Source organism: Giraffa tippelskirchi, chromosome X, assembly GCF_054371585.1.
Source record: "Giraffa tippelskirchi isolate mGirTip1 chromosome X, T2T-mGirTip1v1.2.pri, whole genome shotgun sequence".
Classification (NCBI taxonomy): Eukaryota; Metazoa; Chordata; class Mammalia; order Artiodactyla; family Giraffidae; genus Giraffa; species Giraffa tippelskirchi.
In genome coordinates, this window is record NC_137289.1 from 23,851,838 (window position 1) to 23,876,594 (window position 24,757).

The following is a 24,757-nucleotide window of genomic DNA, read 5'->3' on the forward strand; positions in this document are numbered from 1 at the left end:
CCAATTACAATTCATGGTTATCTACCCTTTGATTCCTTTTAGTAAGCGTCTCATACAGAGAAAGCGTGAAAGTTCCTAAAGGGAATTGAGCACTGTATAGTCAAAAGACTGTTACGAATAAAATAAATATGGAAAACACAAAAATCACATGCAGGTGGGAAGAAGAGTTTGGGTGAGTGCACATCCAGCTTCCTAAGCCTTTGTCGAAAAGGATACGGATTGTCTTGGGAATGCTGGTGTCCAGACAATCAATGATCTGCTGTAACTCCTCCTGCATTCCAGGGGTTTGGAACAGATCCTCCTACCAAAGAGGTTACAATGAATGGAACAATGCAAAATGACCAGCCCTAAGGTTCTGATGATTACCCAGGGATCAGGAGAGCAGCAGGAAGGGGAAGGAAGAGGCATCATTCATGATGAGGAACAGAGGTGTGACAATGGCACCTTTTCCCTTTATCATCTCTGTAATCCATGTGAAATTTTCTTTCAAACTAGATTATTGTTAAAGGTTTCAGCCTGCACCTGACAAGGCAGGGGACTGGATGACTCGACGGGGACATCAGCCATTCCCACTTCCAGGCTCCTGACAGGTACAGAAGGTGGAGTCCAAACAGGGGCCCGTATCCAAATATCAACACACAAACTGCTAGGGCAGAAGTCAAGGGTATGTCCACACCAAACCTTCCTTTCAAGTTCTGTTACTTTTCAGTAGGTAAGACAACATTATCTTTCAATGTAGTCCCAAGAAAATTTTCTTTTTTGGGAGAATGGGTTGGGGATGGTAGGTATCTTAGATGGGACTGAAAAGTAAGGACAAATTTTAAAAATGGGATCGAAGTTTGCTTTGGATTTTGAAATCTGCGATGCCAAGGTGACAGCTGAAGCAGGTGCTCCAGACTCAGGTGCTGAGTGGTCCAGGGGAAAGCACGTGTGGCCAGGGGACAGGGGAGCTCAGTTAGGCCCTACTCTGCCACCACACTTATGCCATGGTCTAGGTAAATCCCCTAGCCGCCTGCTTCAGCTCTCACAGCTATACATGGGAATACTTCCACTTGCCCAGGTGCTCTCATGCGACAGTGCTGTCTGCAGAAGTGGCTTGGGAAAGTTTAAAGCACTATCTATACTGACACGAAGTACTATCGTTTCCCAGTGGACTCAGGTGCCTTCCAAAGGTGCCCGGAGGCCTGCCCTCACTCACCTGGTGACAGGCGTATCTGAATAAATGGTCTACCAGGAGCCAGATCTCCTTGGGGACCTTAAGAGGTCTTTCACTGGCACCTTCATCCAAGGGAACCATCTGCAGAAGGGATTTCTCCTAATAGATGAAAAAGAGAGTCAAAAGGGTCTCAATAAAAACTCCTGTGTGAAACCATGTTCCCCCCAGTTCTGCTTATGCGGGTATTATCTGATCTTCAGCTCTTAAGACTGTTTTTTTCTCACTGGGATGCTCCTGGTCAGAAGGTACTCAATATGGATTTCCACAGTTAACTGATCTCCTTTTCTAACAAGATGCTTCACTTAACCGTTAAGCATTCCAACTGGGTTTATTATGTTTCTCCCATCGATGCACTGTGTGCTGTAAATCCTTTCAAGGGTGACACTGAGAATCGGCAATACAGTCACGGTAGGGTCCACACACTACCGGAGACTCACGGACCATTAAGCTACAATTGTCACCAGAGCACTTGGAGAGAGCAGCATCTACTGAGGTTTTTGTTGACTTTTAATTTATTCTTCTTTCAGGTCTTACGACAAATATCACAGCTTGCATTGTTGATTTAAATGGCATTTTCTGGTCCACAAGAATGAAAGACAATTCACATTAGACCTATATGCATGAATATTTCAAGCTTGATAGAAGATCTAATCTTAAGGCACTAAAACTCAAAGTCCAGAGACCCAAAAATAGTAAACTGAACACAGCATACCAAGAGCCGGAAATACCACGGAAAGTCTAGGCTCTGAGTCCAGAAGTTATTCTTTATAGTAACAGCTCAGCAAAGAGTTCTCAGGCCTTTGACTCCATTCACCTAACTTTCTACTCTCTCTTAGATTCTCCTGAAGGAATCTCAGAGGAAAACCTAGAAGTGACATAAGTTAGATCAGTAACTAAATCTGAACTGGAAAATGGGGAATAAACTCAATTATTTCATGTTTATATAGCCAAATATAAAATATATCACAAAGATTTCTGAAATAGGTTAAAAGGCATCTGAAGGCAGCCTTCATACAATATCTAGTGCAGAAAATGGTGACCAGTTTTTGGCATCTTCCACCTCTTACACCTCTGGCTGAAGGTCACATATTATGTATACTCAAACTTAGAAAGTGCTGTAAATTTGATCCACAACCCTTAGCTGTGTCACTTGAAGGGAAAGAAGAGAAGTATTTCACTACTTTCATAAAGTGTGTACACTAGAACAGACAGAGGGCTAAGAAGAGTGTTCTGTTCTTCAACATGCATGGGTGACCTTTTAAAGCCGCTGTGCCTTTCTACGGGCATCAGGAAGAGAAGGAAGCATGACAGTTGGTTAGCATTTAAAATCTATCTTCTTCACATTCATTTTGTTTCCCTTTTTTCCTTGGGAATCCATCACTTTATATTCACGTCTCCTAGAGCTGCCAGACCTTCAACCATGGCTCATCCATTAACTTCTTTCCACTTGCAAGTATTAAATCCAGGCATCCACATGATACCTGAGCCAAAACATTGTCCATAATGCACTCTGCTCACTTTCTGGACCAAATGCAACACATGTACCGACTCTTTAGCAGAATAAATTATTCAGCACCAATTCATGTACTTTTGAAAAAATCTGACATCCAATTAGCACTTTTCCTGTACTAAGGCATTAAGGCAACACAAGGCACTGTTTAAGATGAAAAGACACATGGCCTGCTATTAACAGGAAAGGGTTGGGAAGCAGAGTCATCTCAATCCTTAGTGGTTTAAAAAGGTTAATAAAATGCCACCAGGTTACATACACCATCCACTATCCATTTTCAAATTCACGTGTGCTAATACGAAATGTCATGCTTGTTGTCTCTGAAGTCTAGAGAAAGATTACGCACAAGAAACAAACTTTAAAAAAAGTCCACAAACGATCCTGAACTCTAATTTTTCAAAGGGAACCCAGGCACACTGTGTCTTCTTTCAATGGGACACATTCAGTGCTTGATAAGTCCACACTCTGTAACCTTCGTGCTGTTAACTGAAGCACAAAAACAGTATGCCGTGCCTATCATCAAAACACATTAAACTCCACCAAATGGGGGAGGTCACATTAGATACTGTGTGAAAGTGTTTTAAGAATGGTTTTCAAGCCCATATTTCTCTATTAGATGACCCTGTGTGGAGCCAGGCACCCTCCAGCTTGAGGATGGAGAAGTGGCAAAGCACCATAGGAGTGCTCACTTGGTTCCTGCACTGGGAATGCAGGACACCCGGGTTCTAGTCCCCTGTGCCCCACACCCTTGATGTCAGGAGCAGGATGACTTCACTGAGGTTCTCAACCTTCCTGGGTTGTCTATTTGAATGGAGACAACATCTTACCCTGTCTGAAAGCAGGGAACTCTACCATATGATCCATATTATCTCATTCAGGTCTAGGATTCTTTTCTATGCTCTATTATTGACCATATCTGTGTATTCTTTTGGTAATTACTCTTATCACTTCCCCCAAATTACTCTTAATGCAACAGAAATTCACTTCTGCTTTTATTAACATTGAAAATGGAGAACGGCTAAGCAGTACCCTCCTCCATCTTATGAGCTTTCATATACCTCGAGGCAGCTCTTTAATTACTTCTCATTTCAAAAAATAGTAATCTGGAACTTTGGGTCCTATTGCTTTTATGTTCTGGGTCTCAATGACTTGGCAGGTGTAGTAAGTATCTTTCCTGTACTTTAGACACACTTAAACACAGCTGGCAGAATTTGGGGGGATTCTCATGGAGTCAGAGGTCTCTGATACGGGAAAGCTGAGGGATAAATTCCAAGGACCATGGTTAAATGTTAACCAAGCACAGGGAAACGCATAATCACCAATGGATTGCATTACCTTTTCTAGGAAGCTGTCTTCTTCCTGAGAGTGGAGCAGGAAAAGAAAGTCATTGACAGATAGAAAATGATTAGAATTAATTTACAGAATTAGAAACAGATCAGTATTATTAGAATGCACTAGCTTACTAGATATATATATATTTTAAACAGCTTTAAATTCTTCAAATAAATTCTGTTGAAAATGGAACACATTCTCACATACAAATTTTTCGATTATGCATATTAAATTTTGGGCAGTTTGTTGAGACTATCGCTCAAGAAACATACGTGTGTAGTCCTAGACTTTGGTGTCCATTTGCAGATGCCAGCTGATCAGCCAAACGCACACTGGGGTTTCCTCTTCCTGCGCTGCTGGGCGGCATCTCGCTCACCCTAGGGCCACTTCAATGGAAGAATGTGGTTGTGAGCCCAAGAGCAGCCATGCAGAAGGAGATGGTGAGCATCTCTCCTCTCCACTGCTATGCGTCTCAGCCTAGCTAGCAGTCTCACTCACTCCTTTCCTCTGCCTGGTACCCTCTCCCCTCCTCAAGGGCCCTAAGAGTTCCCAACTAGGAAGTCTCTCTGAAATACAAATTCATTTCATTCCAGACTTCTGTGGACCACAAGATCCATCATTATCCCCTAGTGTGTTTTCCTATAGGGCATAACAGAAAAAAAGAGAAGCAAGGAAGAGGGAAGAAGGTATCTTTTTAATCATCTTTGTGTTTCGCCATTATTACAATTACAGTCTAACAAAGACAACAGCAACAATAATCACTGCCACCACTTAAGGGGTATCTGCCATGTAGCGGTAATTGCAACAGGCTCATATATAGTGTCATTTAGTCTCTGCACAAATGCAAAAGTAGATACTATTCCCACTTTACAGATGAGGAAACTGAGGCTCTGGGAGATTAAATTATTTGCCCACAGCCACACTCCGAGGATTAGAATGACTCCACAGTCATGACCACTATGCTCCCTTAGGTAACTCAGAAAAGGATAAACTGACTGCTTCCCAGACAGAGAGGCGGAGGAAATCTTCGAGAATGTATTCTATTCTCCAGCAGGCTAAAGACAGTTACAAGGCAGCAGGGTTAGTGGAAAGAGTACAGGCATGGATGTCAGGCAGTCCTGGGTATCAATCTTCATTCTACCTCTTATTCATTTTGTATGGACTGCAGGCAAGCTACTGAACTTCACAGAGCCTCGGTTTCTCCATCTCTAACCAGAGACAACAACATTTACCTCACAGGCACATGGAAGTGGCCTAAAACTCGGAGTGGGCGAGGGGGGTGGGGGGCGTGCAGTGGTGGTGCAGAAAGCCTGCAGCAGGCCAGGTCTCTCAAAGCTGCCTGCATCTCCCCAACAATTCCCAACCCTGTCAGGGGCCACCAAGAACCTGAATAGGAATCCCATGTATCGGTCTGAGAGTGAAAGGAGAAATCCTGATCTCACCATCAGAAACATGCAGGAGGTTGGAGGTGGGGAAGTATGTGTTTCCTGACACTCCAACTAGTAGTGCTGAGTGCATTTGTCCCACATGACTGCTCCATATGATGGGTAGAGTTTTTAGTATTATTAGCTACATTATGAGTTAAACATGCTTTTGTAGCATATATACAATGAAATATCATATATAGAATGAAATAAAAGTAATCAGAATAATAGTGCTTTGTAAAGGATACAAAATTTATAGTAATTATAATACTTTGGAAGTTGATTCTGAGGGCCAAACATCTAAGTGAACTCAATTTTGGAGTATAATCTTTTTTAAAATTTAGAACTACTTATTAACAAACAGAGAATCTTCCTGACAGACTTCTCTATTTTCCCTCCCGTGAATATGTGCCATATGATATGATGAGTAAAACCAGGCAGAGTTTTTATATACTAACCTGTCAAACCAAGCCATCAAAAAGGTGCACTGACTATCTACCAGTGCAAGACACTGAGCTTAATGTCTTTGAGGGGTGGTGGTGGGGGGGCAGGTATGAAAAGTGAGGCTACACAGAGGGGAAAGACATGGTCTTTGACTCAGGTTTGCAACTGAGTTGGGGTAAAGGGGCCCAGAATTTATGGCCTGGTGTTATTGTAATTCACCAATCTGAGTCGTCAATAAATGGTAAAAATAAATAAACAAAAATCAGGGGTACAAAGGAAGAAGTCCAACTAGCCCTTAAAAGAGTCACAGGATTTTAAAGGGTAGAGACAAGGTGGGGACATTATGCGGCGGGGGTGGGGTGGGGTGGGGGTGGGGGTGTATATTGAAGTCAGACTCTGCAGGGCCTTGAATGACAGGTAAAGCAATTTGGATTGTATTCAGCAGGTGTGGGGGAGCCAAAGGTCTGCCTTTAAGCAAGGAAACACTAGGCCCCATAGCTGTATTACACAAAGATCAGTCTGACAGCCCTGAAGAGGACAAATGCAAGGCTAGGGAAATAGAGGCAGAGGGAATCATTAGAAGGCTAAGGAGGTAGATCAAGTGGGAGAGAGTATGCACCTCACCTAATAAATGGGAACATAATATATTTTTTTAAATGAATAGATACAAGAGAAAACTCTGAAAGCAAAAGGTCCCTGGTACTGGTGGAGGTGCAGCAGACTTACATTGAGAGTTTATTCCTCTGGCTTCAGGCAGAAAGTGGGTGAAACTTATACTTATTTCAACTCTAGATTCAACTCTGAAAATAGAAACACCACTTAGCCCCCACTAAAAAAGAGCATTCTCCTAAGGCAGGCCTACCATTGCTGCTAATCACTTAGTTCAACTGACTTGATTACTGGCTGCAAAAGGTTACATGTTGATCATATTATGATCAATGTTATGTGGCAGCCAAGCCTGGACAGGAGGGAAGTTTGAGGGAGGATGGATACATGTATATGTACAGTTGAGTCCCTTCCCTGTTCAGCTGAAACTATCACAACATCTTCAATGGGCTATACCCCACACAAAATAAAAAGTTCAAAAAAAAAAAAAAAAAGGGAAAAGAGCCCAGGAGTCCCCAGCAGGAACACTGGCTTATCACAAATACACTGCAAATCATTCTTCACCCCAGCATTCAGCCATAGAGGAAATTTCCCAGTAATAAATGCAATGAAAATCATGTAAAAAAGTCATTTAGAGGCAGATTCAAATTAAAAATAAAAAGCAGAAAACTGAACAGACACTGAAGTTCTAGAAAGGATTCATTCACGTGAAATCTAAAAAGAAACACAAACCTTAAACTTCGTAGGATAAGAAATGGGTCATTAGGTCATGAAGACAAAATAAACATCTACTGAAGAGATCACCGGGAACAAATTAATCACCAAGTTGTTATTCATGCTATTTCAGATTTTGATATCGTTCTGTTAATAGACATGTGGTGTGCTTAGTCGCTCAGTTGTGTCCGACTCTTTGCAACCTCATGGACTATAGCCTGTCAGGTTCCTCTGTCCACGGGGATTCTCCAGGCAAGAATACTGGAGTGGGTTGCCATGCCCTCCTCCAGGGGATCTTCCCAACACAGGGATCAAACCCAGGTCTCCTGCATTGCAGGTGGATTCTTTACCATCTGAGTGGCCAGCTGCTGCTGCTAAGTCACTTCAGTCGTGTCTGACTCTGTGCGACCCCATAGATGGCAGCCCATCAGGCTCCCCCGTCCCTGAGATTCTCTAGGCAAGAACACTGGAGTGGGTTGCCATTTCATTCTCCAATGTATGAAAGTGAAAAGTGAAAGTGAAGTCGCTCAGTTGTGTGCGACTCTTAGCGACCCCGTGGAGTGCAGCCTACAAGGCTCCTCCGTCCATGGGATTTTCCAGGCAAGAGTACTGGAGTGGGGTGCCATTGCCTTCTCCATAACCACATACTAACGTGACCATTTACAACCACATACTACTCATCAAAGACTTCCAATGGGTCTAGATGCCCTCTGGCTCCAGTATAAACTCATCTGTTGACTTCAGGACTCTCCATCCCCCATTCCCACCCTACCTAGCCAGCTTCACACACCAAAATAGGCTGATTTTGAGACTGATTTTCACAGAAATTAGCTCATCAATCAATAAGCTTTTACAGCATACAAGGGCTTGAGTAAGCAGCACAGGAAAGAAATCTATTTGTTAATATAAATTACAAGTTCCACATTCTAAATGACTCATTTTAAATAACTTTCCAAAATACTGACTTACCAAACACATTGGACATGGGCCAGTAAAGGAAGTTAATGTTTAGATGATCTCTAACCAAACTTCCTATTAACCTCGGTTTAGAATTTAGCCATATTGTAAATACAAGTAAACTTTTCATCACCACTGAATTATAGGAACCCAATAAACTCTCTAATACTTTGTATTCAATATACAATGAATACATAGTGACGAGTATATGCTACTTAATAAACCAGAAAAATCTACCTTAATTCTGGAAAAGAATAAAGATAATTACAAAGAGATTATCCTGTTTGTCACCTGTGCTAATCCTAACAGTTCTAGTAGCGCAAAGTCACTATGAGGGAGAATGAAAAGGATTTATACCAGTTACTTTATTCTGCACTTGTGGGGAAGAGCATGTAGCAGAAGAATCTTGGTGAAAACAGCACAGGATAGTCAACATAGGCACTGAACTCATTTCTAGTTTCACTCAATTTTAGAGTAAATAATACAAAAAAGGACAATAGGTACCGTCTCGTGGGATTTGAACTATCATCTTGGGTCTTGGAACAAGCATGAACAAACAAACTGAAGCCTTTCAGATGGTCAAAATCAAGCCAAAACAGCATGGGAAGGTATTACAAATGGGGTACAGATAATCTTAGATTTCTTGTTTATTGCCCCATACTAATATGGATAATTTCCTCATCAATGAGATCCAGGAATTTAATAATAATTAAATGCAACAGGCTTGAAAAGAATCAGGACCCTAAATCCTACAAAATTAAAGCTTTGAACAGAATAAATTGTGACCACACACATACAATTTAAGAAAAACTCAACAGTTTTGTAAGAAAAAAAACGATCAGGGTTCTATTTAAAAAAAAACAAACAAACTCTGAATCATGTGTGCACAAAAAGAAGGAAAAAGGCTTCCTACAGAGCCGTTAACTCCACTAAAGATTTTGGCTACTTCCTATTCATGGTCAAATGTGGCTGAATTACCTGATAATATCTTAAAGAAACTTTCCTTAATGCTGGTTAAGTCTCCTTCCCATCCCTTTAATTAAGATGGGACAACTACAGTAAAGGGTAGTATAGTGCCTGAGCCAACTCTGAGCAAAAGGTTCCAGTTAGAGGGAGTACAAAAGGATAAGTTTAAAAAATCATTAAGAGGAAACAATCAGACAAATTTTAAAAATGGCAGGCCCTTGACTGGAGAATTGTCCTGGATTATTAAAAAGCCAACGTCATCAAAAGAAAAAAGGGAAGAACTGTTCTCTAGAAGAGACTGCAGAGACCTCACCAAATGTACTGCGTGAATCTGAATTGGACCTTGGCTTTACAAAGCTATGAGAGGAATTATTGGGACAAGTGGAGAAATCTGAATATTGACTGGCTAGTTTTCTTAGGTGTCATAATGGCATTGTGCTGATAGAGAAAGTGTCCTTTTTCTCGAGAAGCAGGTCAAAGTGTACACTGGGAAGTGATACATCACCATTTAGTCTTGAACAACATAGCAAAAAAAAGGTATATGTCAGTATATGTGTGTAAAGCATGTGGGTGTTGTTTATTGTACCGTTCTTTCAATTCTGCACATGTGCCAGTTTCATAATAAAAGTTGGAAACAAGAAAGCTGGGAAATGGCATTTGGGATGGAGGCAAGGTGGTAGGAAAAAGAAAGGGAAACAACTTCATTTAGAATATATTCTAAAAGGTGAAATAATAAATCTAAAACACAGGAATATGATGGTAGAAGAAAAAAATAAGTATCATGAAAAATAATACACTCAGTCATGAGGGCTCTAGGGAAACAAGCATAATTCCAAGAAAGAACGCTGCGAATGAGCTCAAGGGTTTTAATCTGCCATCTGAGTCATTGCTACAACAATTCCATGGCAACAGAATGGATCACACTCTGACAAGCCAGCAGCCTGCCCGCCGGTCTAGTTCTCCCCGCCAGATGATACAATCACTGCTCCAGCTAAGCCAAAAGGATCAATGTGAATACTGGTGGTAATGATAACATATGGCTGTCACATCATTTAATTTTCTTTGGTAAAAGACGGAGTGTACTTCCCAAAGAGGTCTGCACATAAATACAATATTTTCATTTAAAAGAAAGGCTCTTTTTTTTTTTTTTTTTAGTTCTACCAGTTTATTGCTACCAACCCATCTCCTTCCACCTTCCTCTTGCACGCGTGCTCAGTCACGTAACCCCATGGACTGCAGCCCGCCAGGCTCCTCTGTCCATGGACTTTTCCAGGCAAGAATACTGGAGTGGGTTGCCATTTCCTTCTCCATAGGAGAAAGGTTCTAATAGTTGTTACTAAATAATTTATGTTCCTGAAGATAATAAGCATTTCCTCCATAAGGACATAGCTTGGTGTTGGCAAACAGAAATCCTCCTCTTGTCTTTTCTCTAGTTGAGTCACATTAAACTTGTATCAAACTTCAGTGAACATTATAACCATCTGGGATGTTGACAAAAACACAGATCCCCAGACTGTGCACCCTGAGATTCTGATTTCACTGCAACAGGTGAGTGGGGGGAGCTGCACTTGGCTAAGGACCCCCAGGGGCACTGAGGCAGGTACCCTGAGCTTCATTACGGTCTCAGCTCCAACAAACAGCCAAGTTTGACTTGGATCAGATAAGATGATACAGTGAGAAGCTCTGGACTGGGAGTGAGAAAATCTGGGTGACAGATTCATTACTAACTTATTCCACTTTGGGCAGGTTATTGTTTCTGTGCCTCTGTTTTCTCGTAAGTTTGATGAGGATAATATCGCCCTACTCCTCACTGGACCTGACATACATGTTAATTTATACAAAAATGACTTGAAAATATGAAGAGTGTAACAATTAAGCATTGTATCTCTGAAAAGGGAGGCTTTAATCTCACTCAGTGAACTTCATGTTATCTATTATAGCCACGACAAGAGTCAATTACAAATTACTCTCTTCTCTTTCCTTTTAGGCTTAATCCAATGAAAGGCATGCTAGAGTAAAGTGACATTCTTATTCATCGCTTGTGGTCCACCCCCCGCCTCCTCCTACCACCTCTGACCAAAGAGAAAGCACAGAGACAAGGAGGACATCACTGAAGCACTGTTAAATTTCCATCTTAGGGAGATTCATGCCTTACGATGCCTCTTACCAAGTCTATGAGTTTGGTAACAGGAACTTCTCGGATTGGTCTTTTCATTCGGCACAATGCCTCTAAGGATGTACCAAAACAACTTGGGAGGTAATTTCCACTGATGGTCAAGAAGTAATCTTTGCCTCGATCCAGGTGGAGGACGAGAATATCTTCAATTTTATCTTCTCCTGAGTTCAGGATGGTCACAGAGTCCTTGCTGACATATACATCAAGGGAGATATCCACGGTCTCATCTGAAATGTAAGAGATGATACACGGTAACAGAAACTTCCAGTGGAAAAGCAGAAAGGGGATGAGAACCAACAGAAGAACTGTCCTCTAAAAAAATCATCAAGTGATGAAGGAGAGATGGGACACACAAAAAAGGGAGGAACCCCAATATAATGACAGTGAAGGTGAGAGACGCGTGGTTAGAAAACAAGAAGTTAAACAAAGGGAGGGGATGGGAGTCACAAGGGGACAGTACATCGCGAGCAGAGACAATGGTAAAGGGGAAACTCACTTGGCTCCAAGTAGCCCTCACAAGGTTCAGCCCGAAGCCATGGCTTGCAGTACTGGCTGTCATTAAGCTTAGGGATGAAAGAAAAATGGCAAGGAACCTGTCCATTGTTGCTGATCTGGAACTTCTCCTTTTGTAGTTGCCGAAACTTCACATTCTCAAACACAAACTGGGGAATAACAGACAGACACAAACATGCATCACTAGTAGGGGAAGAAAGTCAGTTGGATTATTCCATAGAGAATATGAATAAAGAATAAGGTCATTATTAACCATTATTAACTGCCGATGTACTCGCCAAGCGAGCCAGCTGTCCACCGTCCCCTCTCACAATGGCAGAGGAGTGAGGCAGGTCTCACTACTTCTCTAGGCTACTCTGATTGTTCTTAGGATCCTGAGAGGATAACCTGACCTCGGATCAGAGCATGTATCCCATGATCAACTTCTGGTTCCTAAGTTATGAATTAACCAGCAAATCTGAAATATTAAATAAGAGCAGCTAACATCTGAGGGCTTACTTTGTGCCCAGTGCTGTTTTAAGGGCTTCGCATGTATTAACTCAAGTAATCCTCACAACTGTCTCTTTATCCAGAAAAGGAAACTGTGGCTCAGAGAGGGTAGGACAGGTGCCTGCGGTCATATGTCTACTAGGTGGCAGCACAGGGACTGGAACAGAGGCAGTCTGCCTTCAGCTCACACAGTCTTAACTCTGCTAGTTACACAATTTCCCCTGTGCTGACCACTATGGGCAGGAGACAGGTGGCTGGGTATGCTCACCTCCCTCCGGCTGAGTTCTAAGGAAGGAAGGAAATCATTTTCCATTCTGTCCATGATGCGTACAATATCTTCAAATACTTTCCGGTACCTCCGTTCATCCACAACCTTCACCTGAAAGAAAACGAACCCTGTTTTCAGTCTTGCATGCTCGCAGCTCATCTTCCTTTGAGATTACCTAACAGCTTAAAACTGGTCATTACAGCAATCATTTCAAATAAACTGTGGTGCAAACAACCTCCTCAAAAACTTTCTGAAATCCCATTTCATTCACACCTTTTATCTGAAAAAAAAACCAAACAGATAGATCCTTATTTAGTTTTCTGTGCTCTCAACTCATATATCTCGAAGAGTCTAACTATCTTTCAAAGGTCAGGAAAACAAACAGAAATTAAATAAGCATTACAGAATCACACACTACAAGGTAGAGGTAAGGTTAATTGGTTAACTTCTTGGAAAAGTTACACCTCTGTGCTAAAAAGTTTGGCAATAAATATTTAGGAAGAATATTCTTTGCTCCACTGTTAAGTAATTTGGTGGTAGAGAAAATGTGATGACTGTGCTTAAATATTTCCAGCACTATACAAATTGACAGTGTCAAAACATACCTGTTTCCAACAATGATCATGAAGCACTGAAACAGCAGAAAATAATTACTAAAGCATTTAACTCTATTAGCTGTTATGCACAATGCCAAGAATCATAATATCAATGCTCATATTATATGATGATAAAGGTATGTTAGTAAATAGACCCTATGGCCATTTTAGAAAACAGCTGATACAAAATGCCCCAGAGTAAAAGCATGACAACAGACAAACAAATCATCCTGACTAACAGATCAAAAAACTCCCATCTGACACAGCACTTTCAGCTTCCTGAAACAATTGCACCTTTTTTTTTTTACTGTTAAAACTTTATACAAATCGATGCTCCAAATGAGCAAAATTAACATAGCCTTTTCACTTACTAAGATCCTGATTTCTTTTTCAGAATAGAAAACTTTACAAATTCAATTTAAAAAAACAGATTGATGCATACAGTAGAGGCTGTAAGGAAAGCATGAAAAATAATCAAAGCTGAGCCAAATATCTCAAAGGTTTTTACATATCTGAACCATACTTAGAGAAGTGAGGGGTAACCCATCGTTAGGGTCACCAGGGTCCCTACTACAGTGTTAGGGTAAGAGGAATTTAACACTTCTTAAATTCTTCTTCAACATTTTGCAAGTTTTATTTCAAAAAGTATTCTACATATGTCATCTTATTTTCACAACAACCTGTGAGGTGACCAAAGCAAGGATTACTGTTCTCACCGTTGAGAATCTCGAGGTACAAAAAAATCAACTAAGTTGCTCACTGCCAGTTAACAGCAGAGGTGTTATCTGAACCTCTAGCATAAGACCCTTTCCAAAATACCAGGTATATGACTTGGGTAGATCTTAAAAACAGATGCCTCAGCCCACAGATCAAAATCTCCAGAGGACAGGGTCCATGCATTTTGAGCTCTTAGGCAATTCTGACATCCACGGAAGTCTGAGAACTAATGCAACAGATCCCATTACCAAGTGCAGGGGTCGGAACCCCATCCCAGCTTAATCTCAGCCAGCCCACAGTGAGTCATAAGTTAATTGGCCCCTGAGCACTTGGTCCCTTTGTTAACAGTCACTGATGCGAATGGTGGTAAGAAACATAATGTGGTTCTTAAAGCCTCTAATCATAGCATGCCTAAGAGTGCAAAATATGGGGTGGTTACCCAATAAAATCAAAGCTCTTCTCAGAGCGTTATCATGATCAAAACCCTTAATGCACATGAAGGGTAATGAAAGGAAAAATGTCACCACAGAATGTCACCACTTAACACAACCATTTTAGAAAAAAGAAATTACCAACAAAATTAGAATTAAGAATAAGTACAATGAGCTAGATCTTTATATAAAGACATGGATAGCACTCTAGAATATACTACTGAATTAAAAAATAGTAAGTTGCATACCAACACATATAGTATAAGACCATTTATGATATGTACACAGTAACACACGAATAATACCATATTGGGTATGGGTAAACAGAAAAGCAAATGCAAACATTTAGAACTGTCTGACCAATATAACAGCCAGTAGCCACATAAGGAAATTTACATTTAAATAACTCCAAATTAAATAAAATCGAAAATTCAGTTCTTTCAGTCACACTTCAAGTGGTCAGTAGCCACCTGCAACTAGTAGCTACTGCACTGGACAGGATAGATTTAGAACAGTTCCATCATCACAGAAAATCTACTGGAGAGTGCTGGTCTAGAAAGAAAAGAAATTCATAAGGGTAGTTGGCCTTGCTAGGGAGTAGGGGTTTGGGCAAAAGTGGGAGTGGAGGCTAGAACGGGTGCTGAAGACCTCAGTTTTACCTGTGAATTTTGCTTATTTTTATTTTAAAGAGCAAACATGTTTGTATCTCTGTGTAATTTAAAAAGTATTAAAAACTAGAAAGGTAGACCTTTATTACAGATACACAAATATACACAGAAAGCATGGAAAAACTGTAAATATCCTGCTGGGAGCTCTGCATTAATATGTATGTGTTAGTCGCTTAGTTGTGTCTGACTCTTTCTGACCACGTTGACCATAGCCCGTCAGGCTCTTCTGTCCATGGGAATCTTCAGGCAAGAATACTGGAGTGAGTAGCCGTTCCTTTCTCCAGGGGATCTTCCCAACCCAGGGATCGAACCCAGGTCTCCTACCTTGCAGGCGGATTCTTTACCATCTGAGCCACATTTATTAAAGTTACACAGAAAGCATGGAAAAACTGTAAATATCCTTCTGGGAGCTTTGAATTAATATGTATGGAGTATTAGAAATATTCTGAGGTTCTGAAAAAAAAATATACACAGAAAAGCTAAGCACAGCTGATGCAACTAAAAAGGTTAGTGTTTGGGAGGAAGATATCCTTTTAAAAATGGATTAAGAGAACTCAAATGAAGAAAACATGGCAGTCTACAAGTCTAAGCTAGAAATTAGGTGGGCAAAAAGTAGTATCTGAAGGTATATGTACTCAGTAAGTTCTCTGGACCTCTGGAGGCCTTGCAGGAGTAGTGGAAAGATCATCTGAAAGTTTAGGAATTAGACAGGCTTAAGATTTGAATCTCAGCTCTTCTTCCAGCTAAATGCTTTTAAAAGAAGTTTATTTAAACTCACTGGTTTTTCACTTGCTCATCTGTTAAATGAGAAATATTTAACTCAAAGCATTGTTGTGAGGAGCAAATGAGATGTGTATAGATTGCCTAGCATGGTGTCTGCCACATACTAGCTACTACTTGAGGAACACATACTATTATTACTCATTATTATTTTAAAATATCAAAATGGACGAAAGTCATGATTGACTCAATAAAATTTAGAATCTATTCTAAGACCAAGAATTAAATTTCTACATAAAGTCATTCCCCTCTAAGACAGGAGCTGGATAAGACATATTGCTGAGAACCAATCTCAGAAGTCAAAAAAATTTACATATGCACAGAGGAAAGAAATCCACCCTACTGTGCACTTGGCATGTCTAAACTCATTAATCCTCTTGAGGAGGTACCATTACCCCCATTTTATAAAGGAAGAAGCTGAAGTACAGGGATGTTGCATACATTTTCCATGGTTACATTTAGAAAGAGTTTGAGCTGGAATGAGAGTTTAAGCAGCCTAGCTATAAGGTCCATTCTATCAAGCACTGTGCCCTATACAGATTCTGTCAGATTATATGCCCTCAGGTCTGGAAAATCTACATGGAATAATCTAAATGTACTAGCTGTACTAAATTAAGTCAACAAGATCCCATAATATAACCTGTGTACTAATAATACACACCTAGAAAATACAACAGGAAAACAAAAACTTTACTCACAACAGAGACAAAACAATTCAAATATTGGCCATTACTCCAGCCCAGGATGCAACAGAGTTAAAGAGAAATTTAAAACCTGTGCTCCTGAGAGGGGAGGAGAGGGTGAGATGTATGGAAAGAGTAACATGGAAACTTACATTACCATATGTAAAATAGATAGCCAATGGGAATTTGCTGTATGGCTCAGGAAACTCAAATAGGGGCTCTGTATCAACCTAGAGGGGTGGGATGGGGAGGGAGATGGGAGGGAGGTTCAAAAGAGAGGGGATATATGTATACCTATGGCTGATTCATCTTGAGGTTTGACAGAAAACAACAAAATTCTGTAAGGCGATTATCCTTCAATAAAAAAATAAATTTTAAAAACAACAACAACAAAAAAACCCGTGCTCCTAGATGGGAAGACTTCAGTATCTTAGTTAGCAGGACTGACAGTATGCCTCTTAGGGTTATATACAGATGATGTATTCTAACCAGTCTGTGCCTCTTTGCTTCTGCTGTCCCCAGCCCTCCACCAGGCACCTCTCTCCCAGTGCTTCCCCTTCTCAATATCTTTCTGATGCAAAGCTATTCATCATCCTTTAAAACCTGGCTTCAAGCTCTTCTTTATGTATAATAACTTTGGGAGGTGAAGGGTGCTACCCAGACATTATGCAGCATGAGAAACATCTGTGTCATTAAAAGGCCAAATGGACAGCATTTAGGAGAGTCAAGGGCTCTAACTTCTCAATATTGCAAATGATTATTCGGTTATGAATTGAAAACATTTATGGTTCACCGAATTACTGATCCATTCTAAGTCTAAATAATGCCCTAAGAACAGATACTTAACACACAAACAAACAATTGTGTGAACAAACAAGTGTTTACCCCAATATGGAAGAGGGCGCTAACAGGCTTGTGGTCACTGGTTTTCAGTTCCATGTGACTCCGGTAATGAAGCTGATTAACATTAATGCCTCTCCACAGAATTCGGTCACACCAGGCTGGCACCCGACATTTCCCACTGCAGAAAAAACAGCAAGGGATTAGAAGGAGAACATACCACGCAAGAGTGGAATATCTACCACACTGGTTCAGACCTGAGTTCAGCCCTCTTGTTATCTGCTTCTCCTTTCCTAACGACTTCAACTATTCCCTACTCTATTGCAAGCTCTGTGAAGGGACTGTCTTGTTTGCCACTGAATTCTCAGCCCCTAGCACAAGATCTGATGAAAGTACATGCTCAGTGAAGTGAAGTGAAGTGAAACTCGCTCAGTCGTGTCCGACTCTTTGCAACCCCATGGACTGTCAGGCCAGAATACTGAAGTGGGTGGCCTTTCCCTTCTCCAGGGGATCTTCCCAACCCAGGGGTCAAACCCAGGTCTCCTGCATTGAAGGCAGATTCTTTACCAGCTGAGTCACAAGGGAAGCCCAAGAATACTGGAGTGGGTAGCCTATCCCTTCTCCAGTGGATCTTCCCACCCCAGGAATCTAACCAGGGTCTCCTGCATTGTAGGAGGATTCTTTACCAACTGAGCTATCAGGGAATGAATAAACAGTGCTCCTAAGGTCAGGATTTACAACTTCAATAATGTTGCCCCAGGGGAAAGTAGAATAGCACCTTCTTAAAATAACCTCATAAGGGCAGGATTATATTCAGAATACTTCCTCTTTGTTTGCTCTATCGACTGCAGTGACACTTCACAACAGATAGACAACAAATAAACCCTAAAAATCCAATCCTATATTTCTGCTGCTGCTGCTGCTGCTAAGTCACTTCAGTCGTGTCCGACTCTGTGCGACCCCATAGACGGCAGCCCACCAGGCTCCCCCGTCCCTGGGATTCTCCAGGCAAGAACACTGGAGTGGGTTGCCATTTCATTCTCCAATGCGTGAAAGTGAAAAGTGAAAGTGAAGTCGCTCAGTTGTGTCCGACTCTTAGTGACCCCATGGACCGCAGCCTACCAGGCTCCTCCATCCATGGGATTATCCAGGCAAGAGGACTGGAGTGGGTTGCCAGTGCCTTCTCTGTCCTATATTTCTAGACTGGGCTGAATCAATGGAGATGGGGAATAGCAGCGGTTTCTTTAAACCTAGACTTTTATGGACAAGTCGAGCTTCTTCTAATAAAGATGAACTAAAATCTAAGCATGCAAGTTTGAACACGTAACAGCCTATAAGAATACCAAAGGAAGGGAAAAAACCTATTCATCATTCTATTAAAATAAGCAACACTGTACACCTGAACCAGATGGTGACACAAATAAAGTTCATATCAGTAGCTCTTCAGTTGACTCTCAAGTCAGGCGAGTGGAAGAAACAAAGCAACGTGCACAAGATCTGTCAGAGTCACTTTTCATTTGCTGAGCAGCTCCCTCCATCAGAGGACAGGGAGACAGGCTCCTCCCTCCCCACTCTGGCACTCGAAGTCTAAAGAAGCTGATGATGCACGGGAATTCTCTTTTTCTTTCAAACTTCTGGGTTCAAACAACTAGGAAACTATAGTGAATGAAGAAACAGTAAGAAGACACACAGCCACCAGGCACATACTGACAGGGGCACTTTACTAGGGGTGATCAGGAAATCAATAGCCCCCTACTAGACAGGATTCTCAGCTTCCTCCGGCAGTCATGCATGCCAGGCTCAGGCACTGGCATTTTTAAAAGTCCCCCAAGAGATTCTAGGGTTTCCCTGGTGGCTCAGTGGTAAAGAATCTGCCTGTAACACAGGGGATGAAGGAGATGCGGGTTTGATCCCTGGGTCAGGAAGATCCCCTGGAGAAGGGAATGGCAAACCACTCCAGTATTCTTGCCTGGAGAATCCCATGGACAGAGGAGCCTGGCGGGCTACAGTCCGTGGGGTTGCAAAGAGTGAGACACAGCCGTGCATGCACGCACACACACACACGAGAATCGAGTGTACACTCAGGATCAAGAATCACTGTGCTGGAAGAACCTTTCATGCTGCTTTGTTTTCACCTCTGGTATCCTGAGTTAAAGAGCTGAAAAAGAGTTTGGGCAAAGAAGCAGAATAGGGCACTAGGTAAGGAAATAGGGGCAAGATCAGGAGGGCAAGAATCAAACAAGCAGTCTGCTGAGGTGAGAGAATAAGGCATTGCAGGCAGCTAATAAACTTCAGAGCAGTTGACACCCTCTTAAGGTGAGCACCCTAGAGGAGGAAATGGCAACCTACTCCAGTATTCTTTCCTGGGAAACCCCATGGACAGAGGAGCCTGGTGGAGTCACAAAGAATCAGCCGCAACTGAGCAACTGAGCAGAAGCACAAGCAAGCAAGGTGAGCTCACCTGTGAGTACACAGGAATTAAAACCTCTTCTCTAAGAGCACTGAGCCATTACGTTTTTATCTCTGCTTCTGGCAAGACCCCAAAACTTCCCAGTCCCTCAGCAATTCAGAGGGACAGAAGTAAGATCAGGTCTTAACCTATTCCACAATGAAGTTCTTGTTATTTTACCTGGAATCCCATCGGTCTGTTTTAGAATCATACTTATACGTGGGGATAAACTTGATTTCCCCTTCCATGAAGTCAGCAAAAGCTTTTTTCTGTGTGCGTTGAATATTTAGCTAGAGATAGAAAAATGTATCATATAAGCAGGGTAACACCATCTTAATAGAAGTGATAATCAGGTTGATCAGCTATTTTTCTATGCATCTAGTTTCTGTGTCTTTTGCAATTGTCAGAGTACATAGATAATATTTCTATGCCTTAGGAAGTAAATTTTGACATTCCCACAGCATCTAAACTCACCCACAGACAGGATGCTCATATAAGCATGTCACTAATTTTTTATTGCTAATGGTGGTCAGGGTACAATGGAAAAATGAAGCCTGAATAATCCTAAGTCCCCTGAAGTTAGCATGTTTTTTTAAATTTATTGAAGCATAGCTGATTTTCAATGTTTTCTTAATTTCTGCTGTATAGCAAAATGACTCAATTATACATATATTCTTTCCATTATGGTTAATAACAGGATATTGAATATAGTTTCCTGTGTTATACACTAGGATCTTGTTTATCCTATATATAATAGTTTGAGTACAGCTTTTTTAAAAAAGCACACAAATGTTGACTGGATAATTTCAAAAGCCAAATTCAGTCAAGAGTTAGAGATCATTTTGAAAATCATCCTCACTCAAATATTTTACCAGAATTACACAAGATTCCAATTGTACCCCCTTTGGAGGCAGGACAGAGGAAAAAATGCAAAGAAGTTAGCCAGCCAACCTCAATGTGAAGGTAGACAGAGTGAAGATAGGCTCACTATAAAAACCATTCTACTGCAAAACACCAGAATTCTGACCATATCTGAAGGTTAAAAGCCTCATATTAGGATCTAAAGACATTAAAAAAATAGACATTCAAATCAACTTGAAATATTTTCTCCCCTCAATAAGAAGCATTCACTTTTAGCAGCAGTATCCATATGCTGAACTAAAAAATTCAAGTCCCGTGCCAGGTTCTGAGGCAAACTGCCAGAAAACTAGGTTCCTCAATATCGTTTTATATGAATGCTACCATATCAATGCTTCCCTGACAAGTTTTAACATCTATAAAGCAGCTAGTCCCAACTTCTCCATCAGTTCCCATTAGACCACAGTTTGTGCTATTTGTCCCAGACAAACTTCTCTTCTGTGCTTCCCAATCCCCTCATAGGGCCTCCCTCTTTTACCTCCAAGCTGTTGCTGAGCCTGCCAAGTAATCATAGAGCAGCTTTCCCTGTTCCATCTGCCAAACCACATCAACATAGCTGAAGGCCTGTTTCCTCCAGGAAGTGTTTTCCAATTAACCCCACCCATTCTCCAACTCATTTATACAAATCTCTGAAATCTCTTCTTGATAAAGACTTAATGAATAAATGTTACATCGACTATTTATCACTAACATTATCTCCCCTCCTCCCATCCAAGTACTTCCTAAAAACCTTGTGTGTATTCACTGCATCACTAGTCACAATGTTTTCCCAAGACAATGAGACCTTTCCATCTACTTCTAGACTAAGACACACTTCCCATGGGGCTTAACAATTTTATCTGCTATGTAAGAAAGTACCTATAAGATAAAATTTTACTTACCTGGTCAAATTTCAAGAGTCTCTGAAGGTCATTCTTGTTAATAAGACTCTTCACTTCACTGGCATCAGGCATGCAAAGCCTGTAGTTCAAATCTCCCAACCAGATGACGACACTGACGATCAAGAAATATATGAGTAAGAGTAGCAGTAATTAGCATAAAGGTCAATGAGAGGAGAATGCAGAGAAGGAAAATGGGTAGATTACTGATAAGCATTCATTTATCACTATCTGACAAGGGGTTTGAGTGCTAACTATCCTTTGGGGATGAGTATTATCAACACCTGAGAGGGACAAGGGGATGAGAAAAGAGGTGGGAGGATGGACACTGCATGCATGAGGAACAAAGATGGAGAAATATGGGGTGTGTGTGGGACTCAGGAACCAAGGAGTTAACTGCCTCAGAGAAGCATGTAGTTTATTTGCTGCACTAGCTTCAAAATTTCACCTGGCTGCTTGCCAGGTCTCTAGGGGAAGAGAATCTGAACGTTTTCTGCCTCTCCGAGCCCTGATGTTCTACAGGCTCTCCACGAGGGGCTGCACGGTCTGAATGACATCTCTCTTAGGCAGGGCCCACTAGCGAACAGAGGTCCAGGGCTTTCTGCTGTCATCAGTCTTATCCACCCCTGCCCGGGAACCACAGTCCAAGTTCCAGGCAGGAAGGAGACTGGCAGCCCACAGGGGCCACAGGCTCCCAAACACAGCAACAGACCCCCAGGTGTGCTTAGAGCCCCACAGGGGAGACCCTGAAATAACTGCACAAAACGGGCTATTTCAAATTCTAAATGGGTCTCCTTGCCAATCTTTGGTGCAACATGAAATTTAAGGAATCCCAGGTAAATAAATTTATGGAATTTCAGGTCAATTTTATGACCACTGATGTCAAGGCCTTGCTTTACCACTGTGAAGCAGAATTCCATATGATCCTAAATGTTGAGACAATATGCAACAGGCCAACATCACTATCTTGCCCTACTCTTTCCTCAATTACCCCACTCTCTATTGATTCTAATAGCCCTCAAATTATCTTTTGTTTTCCTGCTAATTCCAATCTCAAACCACTTATTCCAAGTCTTATCACCCTCTCAGAATTTCAATTACTAGTGTTAATTTCCTTACAGCTATTTTCTACTAACAATCCATTCCTCAACTGATTTTTGTTTCTGTTCTTATTAAGTCCCATCATTCACTAAATTTTCATATTAACCACTGGTGTCTTTAAATCACCATGGCCCCTTTTCTGAATGATTCACTGTCAGTGAAAAGAATAATGTAGATCTATGTTTACTGGCTTGGAAAATAATTCACAAAAAATAGGATAATACAGTCCTATATAATCAGTATGTGTGTGTATGTGCATAGATAAAAGTCCAGAACAGCACTATTCAGAAGAAATAGGATGCATATCACAAATGTAATTTAAAATTTTTTTAGTAGCTGAATATAAGAAATAAAAGAAACAAGTGAAAATAACTTTAACAACAAATTCCATTCAACTCAATATACCCAAACTTTTGTCATTTCAACATGTAATCAGTATTTTAAAAATTGAGATAGTTTACATTTTTCCCCATAATTTCAGTGTATAGTCTATGCTCACCACACATCTCAATTTGGACTAGTTACTTTCAAGTGCCCAATAGCCACCTATGGCTACTGGACTGCCATACTGGACAGCAGAGATCTAGAAGGATATACACTGAATTGTCCACAATGGTTTTCTCTGGAGGGAGGGACTGGCTGCAGAAAGCAGAGATAAGAAATGATGGATTTTTTTCCTTTCACCTTTTATTATATTCATGATAAACATTTCTATTTTATAATAAAAAATAATGAAAACTGATTACAACTGACAGACCCCCTCCACCACTACTCAGATGTCCGCTGATAGAACTAACCTTTCCTCTGATAGCAAATCTAATTTCTCTGACTCATTGCATCTGCTAGTCCTCAAAACCTTCCTCTTCTTTGTGAACCCAATCCCTAAACAGTAATCTCTCACTCTGCACATTTCTATAGTTTCTCATCATGGTTAGTCTCTTAGCTCCACTACTCAAAGGCTAAAGAAGACTTAACCACTCACTCATGTTTCATGATGTTCAGCTGTGGGAGGGTCTGATTTGGGACCACAAAACTCATTCGTGCGCAGATGTCCTTATAATCTTGATTCCTTCTCTCAAACTCTTCCACATGGGCAGCCAGGTGGGAATTGACAATGCAAAAGGTAGTGTTGTGAAATACAAACCTCACAGCTACCCCACCTTTGTTTCCCTGTTAGCAAGAGTAATTATTCACAGTTAGTACAAAAGACACAATGAGCACCTGAACTTCATATGGACATGAAATCATAATCAAGCTCAACTCCAAAGTAACTCACCATCTTTCCCATGATTCCAGTTCCAACTGTTTCTGTAGCAACATCACGGATATATCGCAACTGATCCTTTCTGGCAAATATCAGGAGCATCATCCCAACAAGGCGGACTAGTTGAACCTTTAAGTTCCAGGGAATTAGAAGAGGTTTGTGTTAATACCCCTCTTTGCACATATCTAACTTCCCACAAGTAATTTTCCACCAAGAAGATATAATCATGCCTCAATTTGAATCTAAATCCTCTAATTTCCCAATGGACTTCATAAAGAGGAAACAAAATTTTTCCAGGAAAGCTCTAATCTGGCTCTGACCAGTAAAAGTCTTCAGGGACAACAAGTACCCTCAGCTCTAGATTCATTATTTTAATCACGTTTTAGCCTACCATGAGTAAGCAGTATTAAAAATTTGAACAATAAAGACAAAGCCTCTATCCCAGCTTGTTCCTTTTGCCTCTCCTTCCTAGTTCCTTATTTACAATTTCCTAATAAAATGTATAACAATCCTATTGACTTCTTTGTGAACTAGAAATATGTCTGAAATATGTATTAGTCTATATGAGAGGAATAACATCTTCAGGAGTCTTATCACCTACATAAGGTGTAAGAAGATGCAGATGAAAATTACTCAGACAGATGACTTCTTTTGAAGGCCTTGGTATCGTAGCTCCATAATTAAAATAACTCTTTTGGTAGCCTCTACTATGTGCCTTCTAAAGACCAACAAATTGGGTCACCTTGCTAAAGTCAACTCTACTCTTGACTTACAACCAAGTTTTAAACTCATTTAAATTCCACAACACTCCTGTTCT

The 24,757-nt window shown here is 40.9% G+C and overlaps 1 protein-coding gene across 21 annotated transcripts in view; it reads right to left on the reverse strand.

Annotated features, from left to right (window-relative positions):
* Positions 1-24,757, reverse strand: part of OCRL (OCRL inositol polyphosphate-5-phosphatase) — a 59,549-nt gene that overhangs the window by 4,011 nt on the left and 30,781 nt on the right. For 14 of the 21 annotated variants that reach the window (XR_014075823.1, XR_014075822.1, XM_081565718.1 and 11 more), the window contains 10 exons: positions 23,953-24,069; positions 23,659-23,846; positions 21,579-21,690; positions 19,960-20,069; positions 17,376-17,511; positions 12,616-12,726; positions 11,842-12,007; positions 11,337-11,572; positions 1,199-1,315; positions 217-301 (listed from right to left, as the gene is read on the reverse strand). Coding sequence is in view for 16 of the 21 variants with exons in the window: in XM_081565718.1 (XP_081421844.1) it covers positions 217-301; positions 1,199-1,315; positions 11,337-11,572; positions 11,842-12,007; positions 12,616-12,726; positions 17,376-17,511; positions 19,960-20,069; positions 21,579-21,690; positions 23,659-23,846; positions 23,953-24,069 (1,378 nt within the window). In the remaining 5 variants the exon portion in view is untranslated. Of the gene's footprint in view, positions 1-216; positions 302-1,198; positions 1,316-4,061; positions 4,086-11,319; positions 11,573-11,841; positions 12,008-12,615; positions 12,727-17,375; positions 17,512-19,959; positions 20,070-21,578; positions 21,691-23,658; positions 23,847-23,952; positions 24,070-24,757 lie in introns of all 21 variants that reach the window. The other 7 variants (XR_014075821.1, XM_081565708.1, XM_081565717.1 and 4 more) reach the window with 2 other exon arrangements.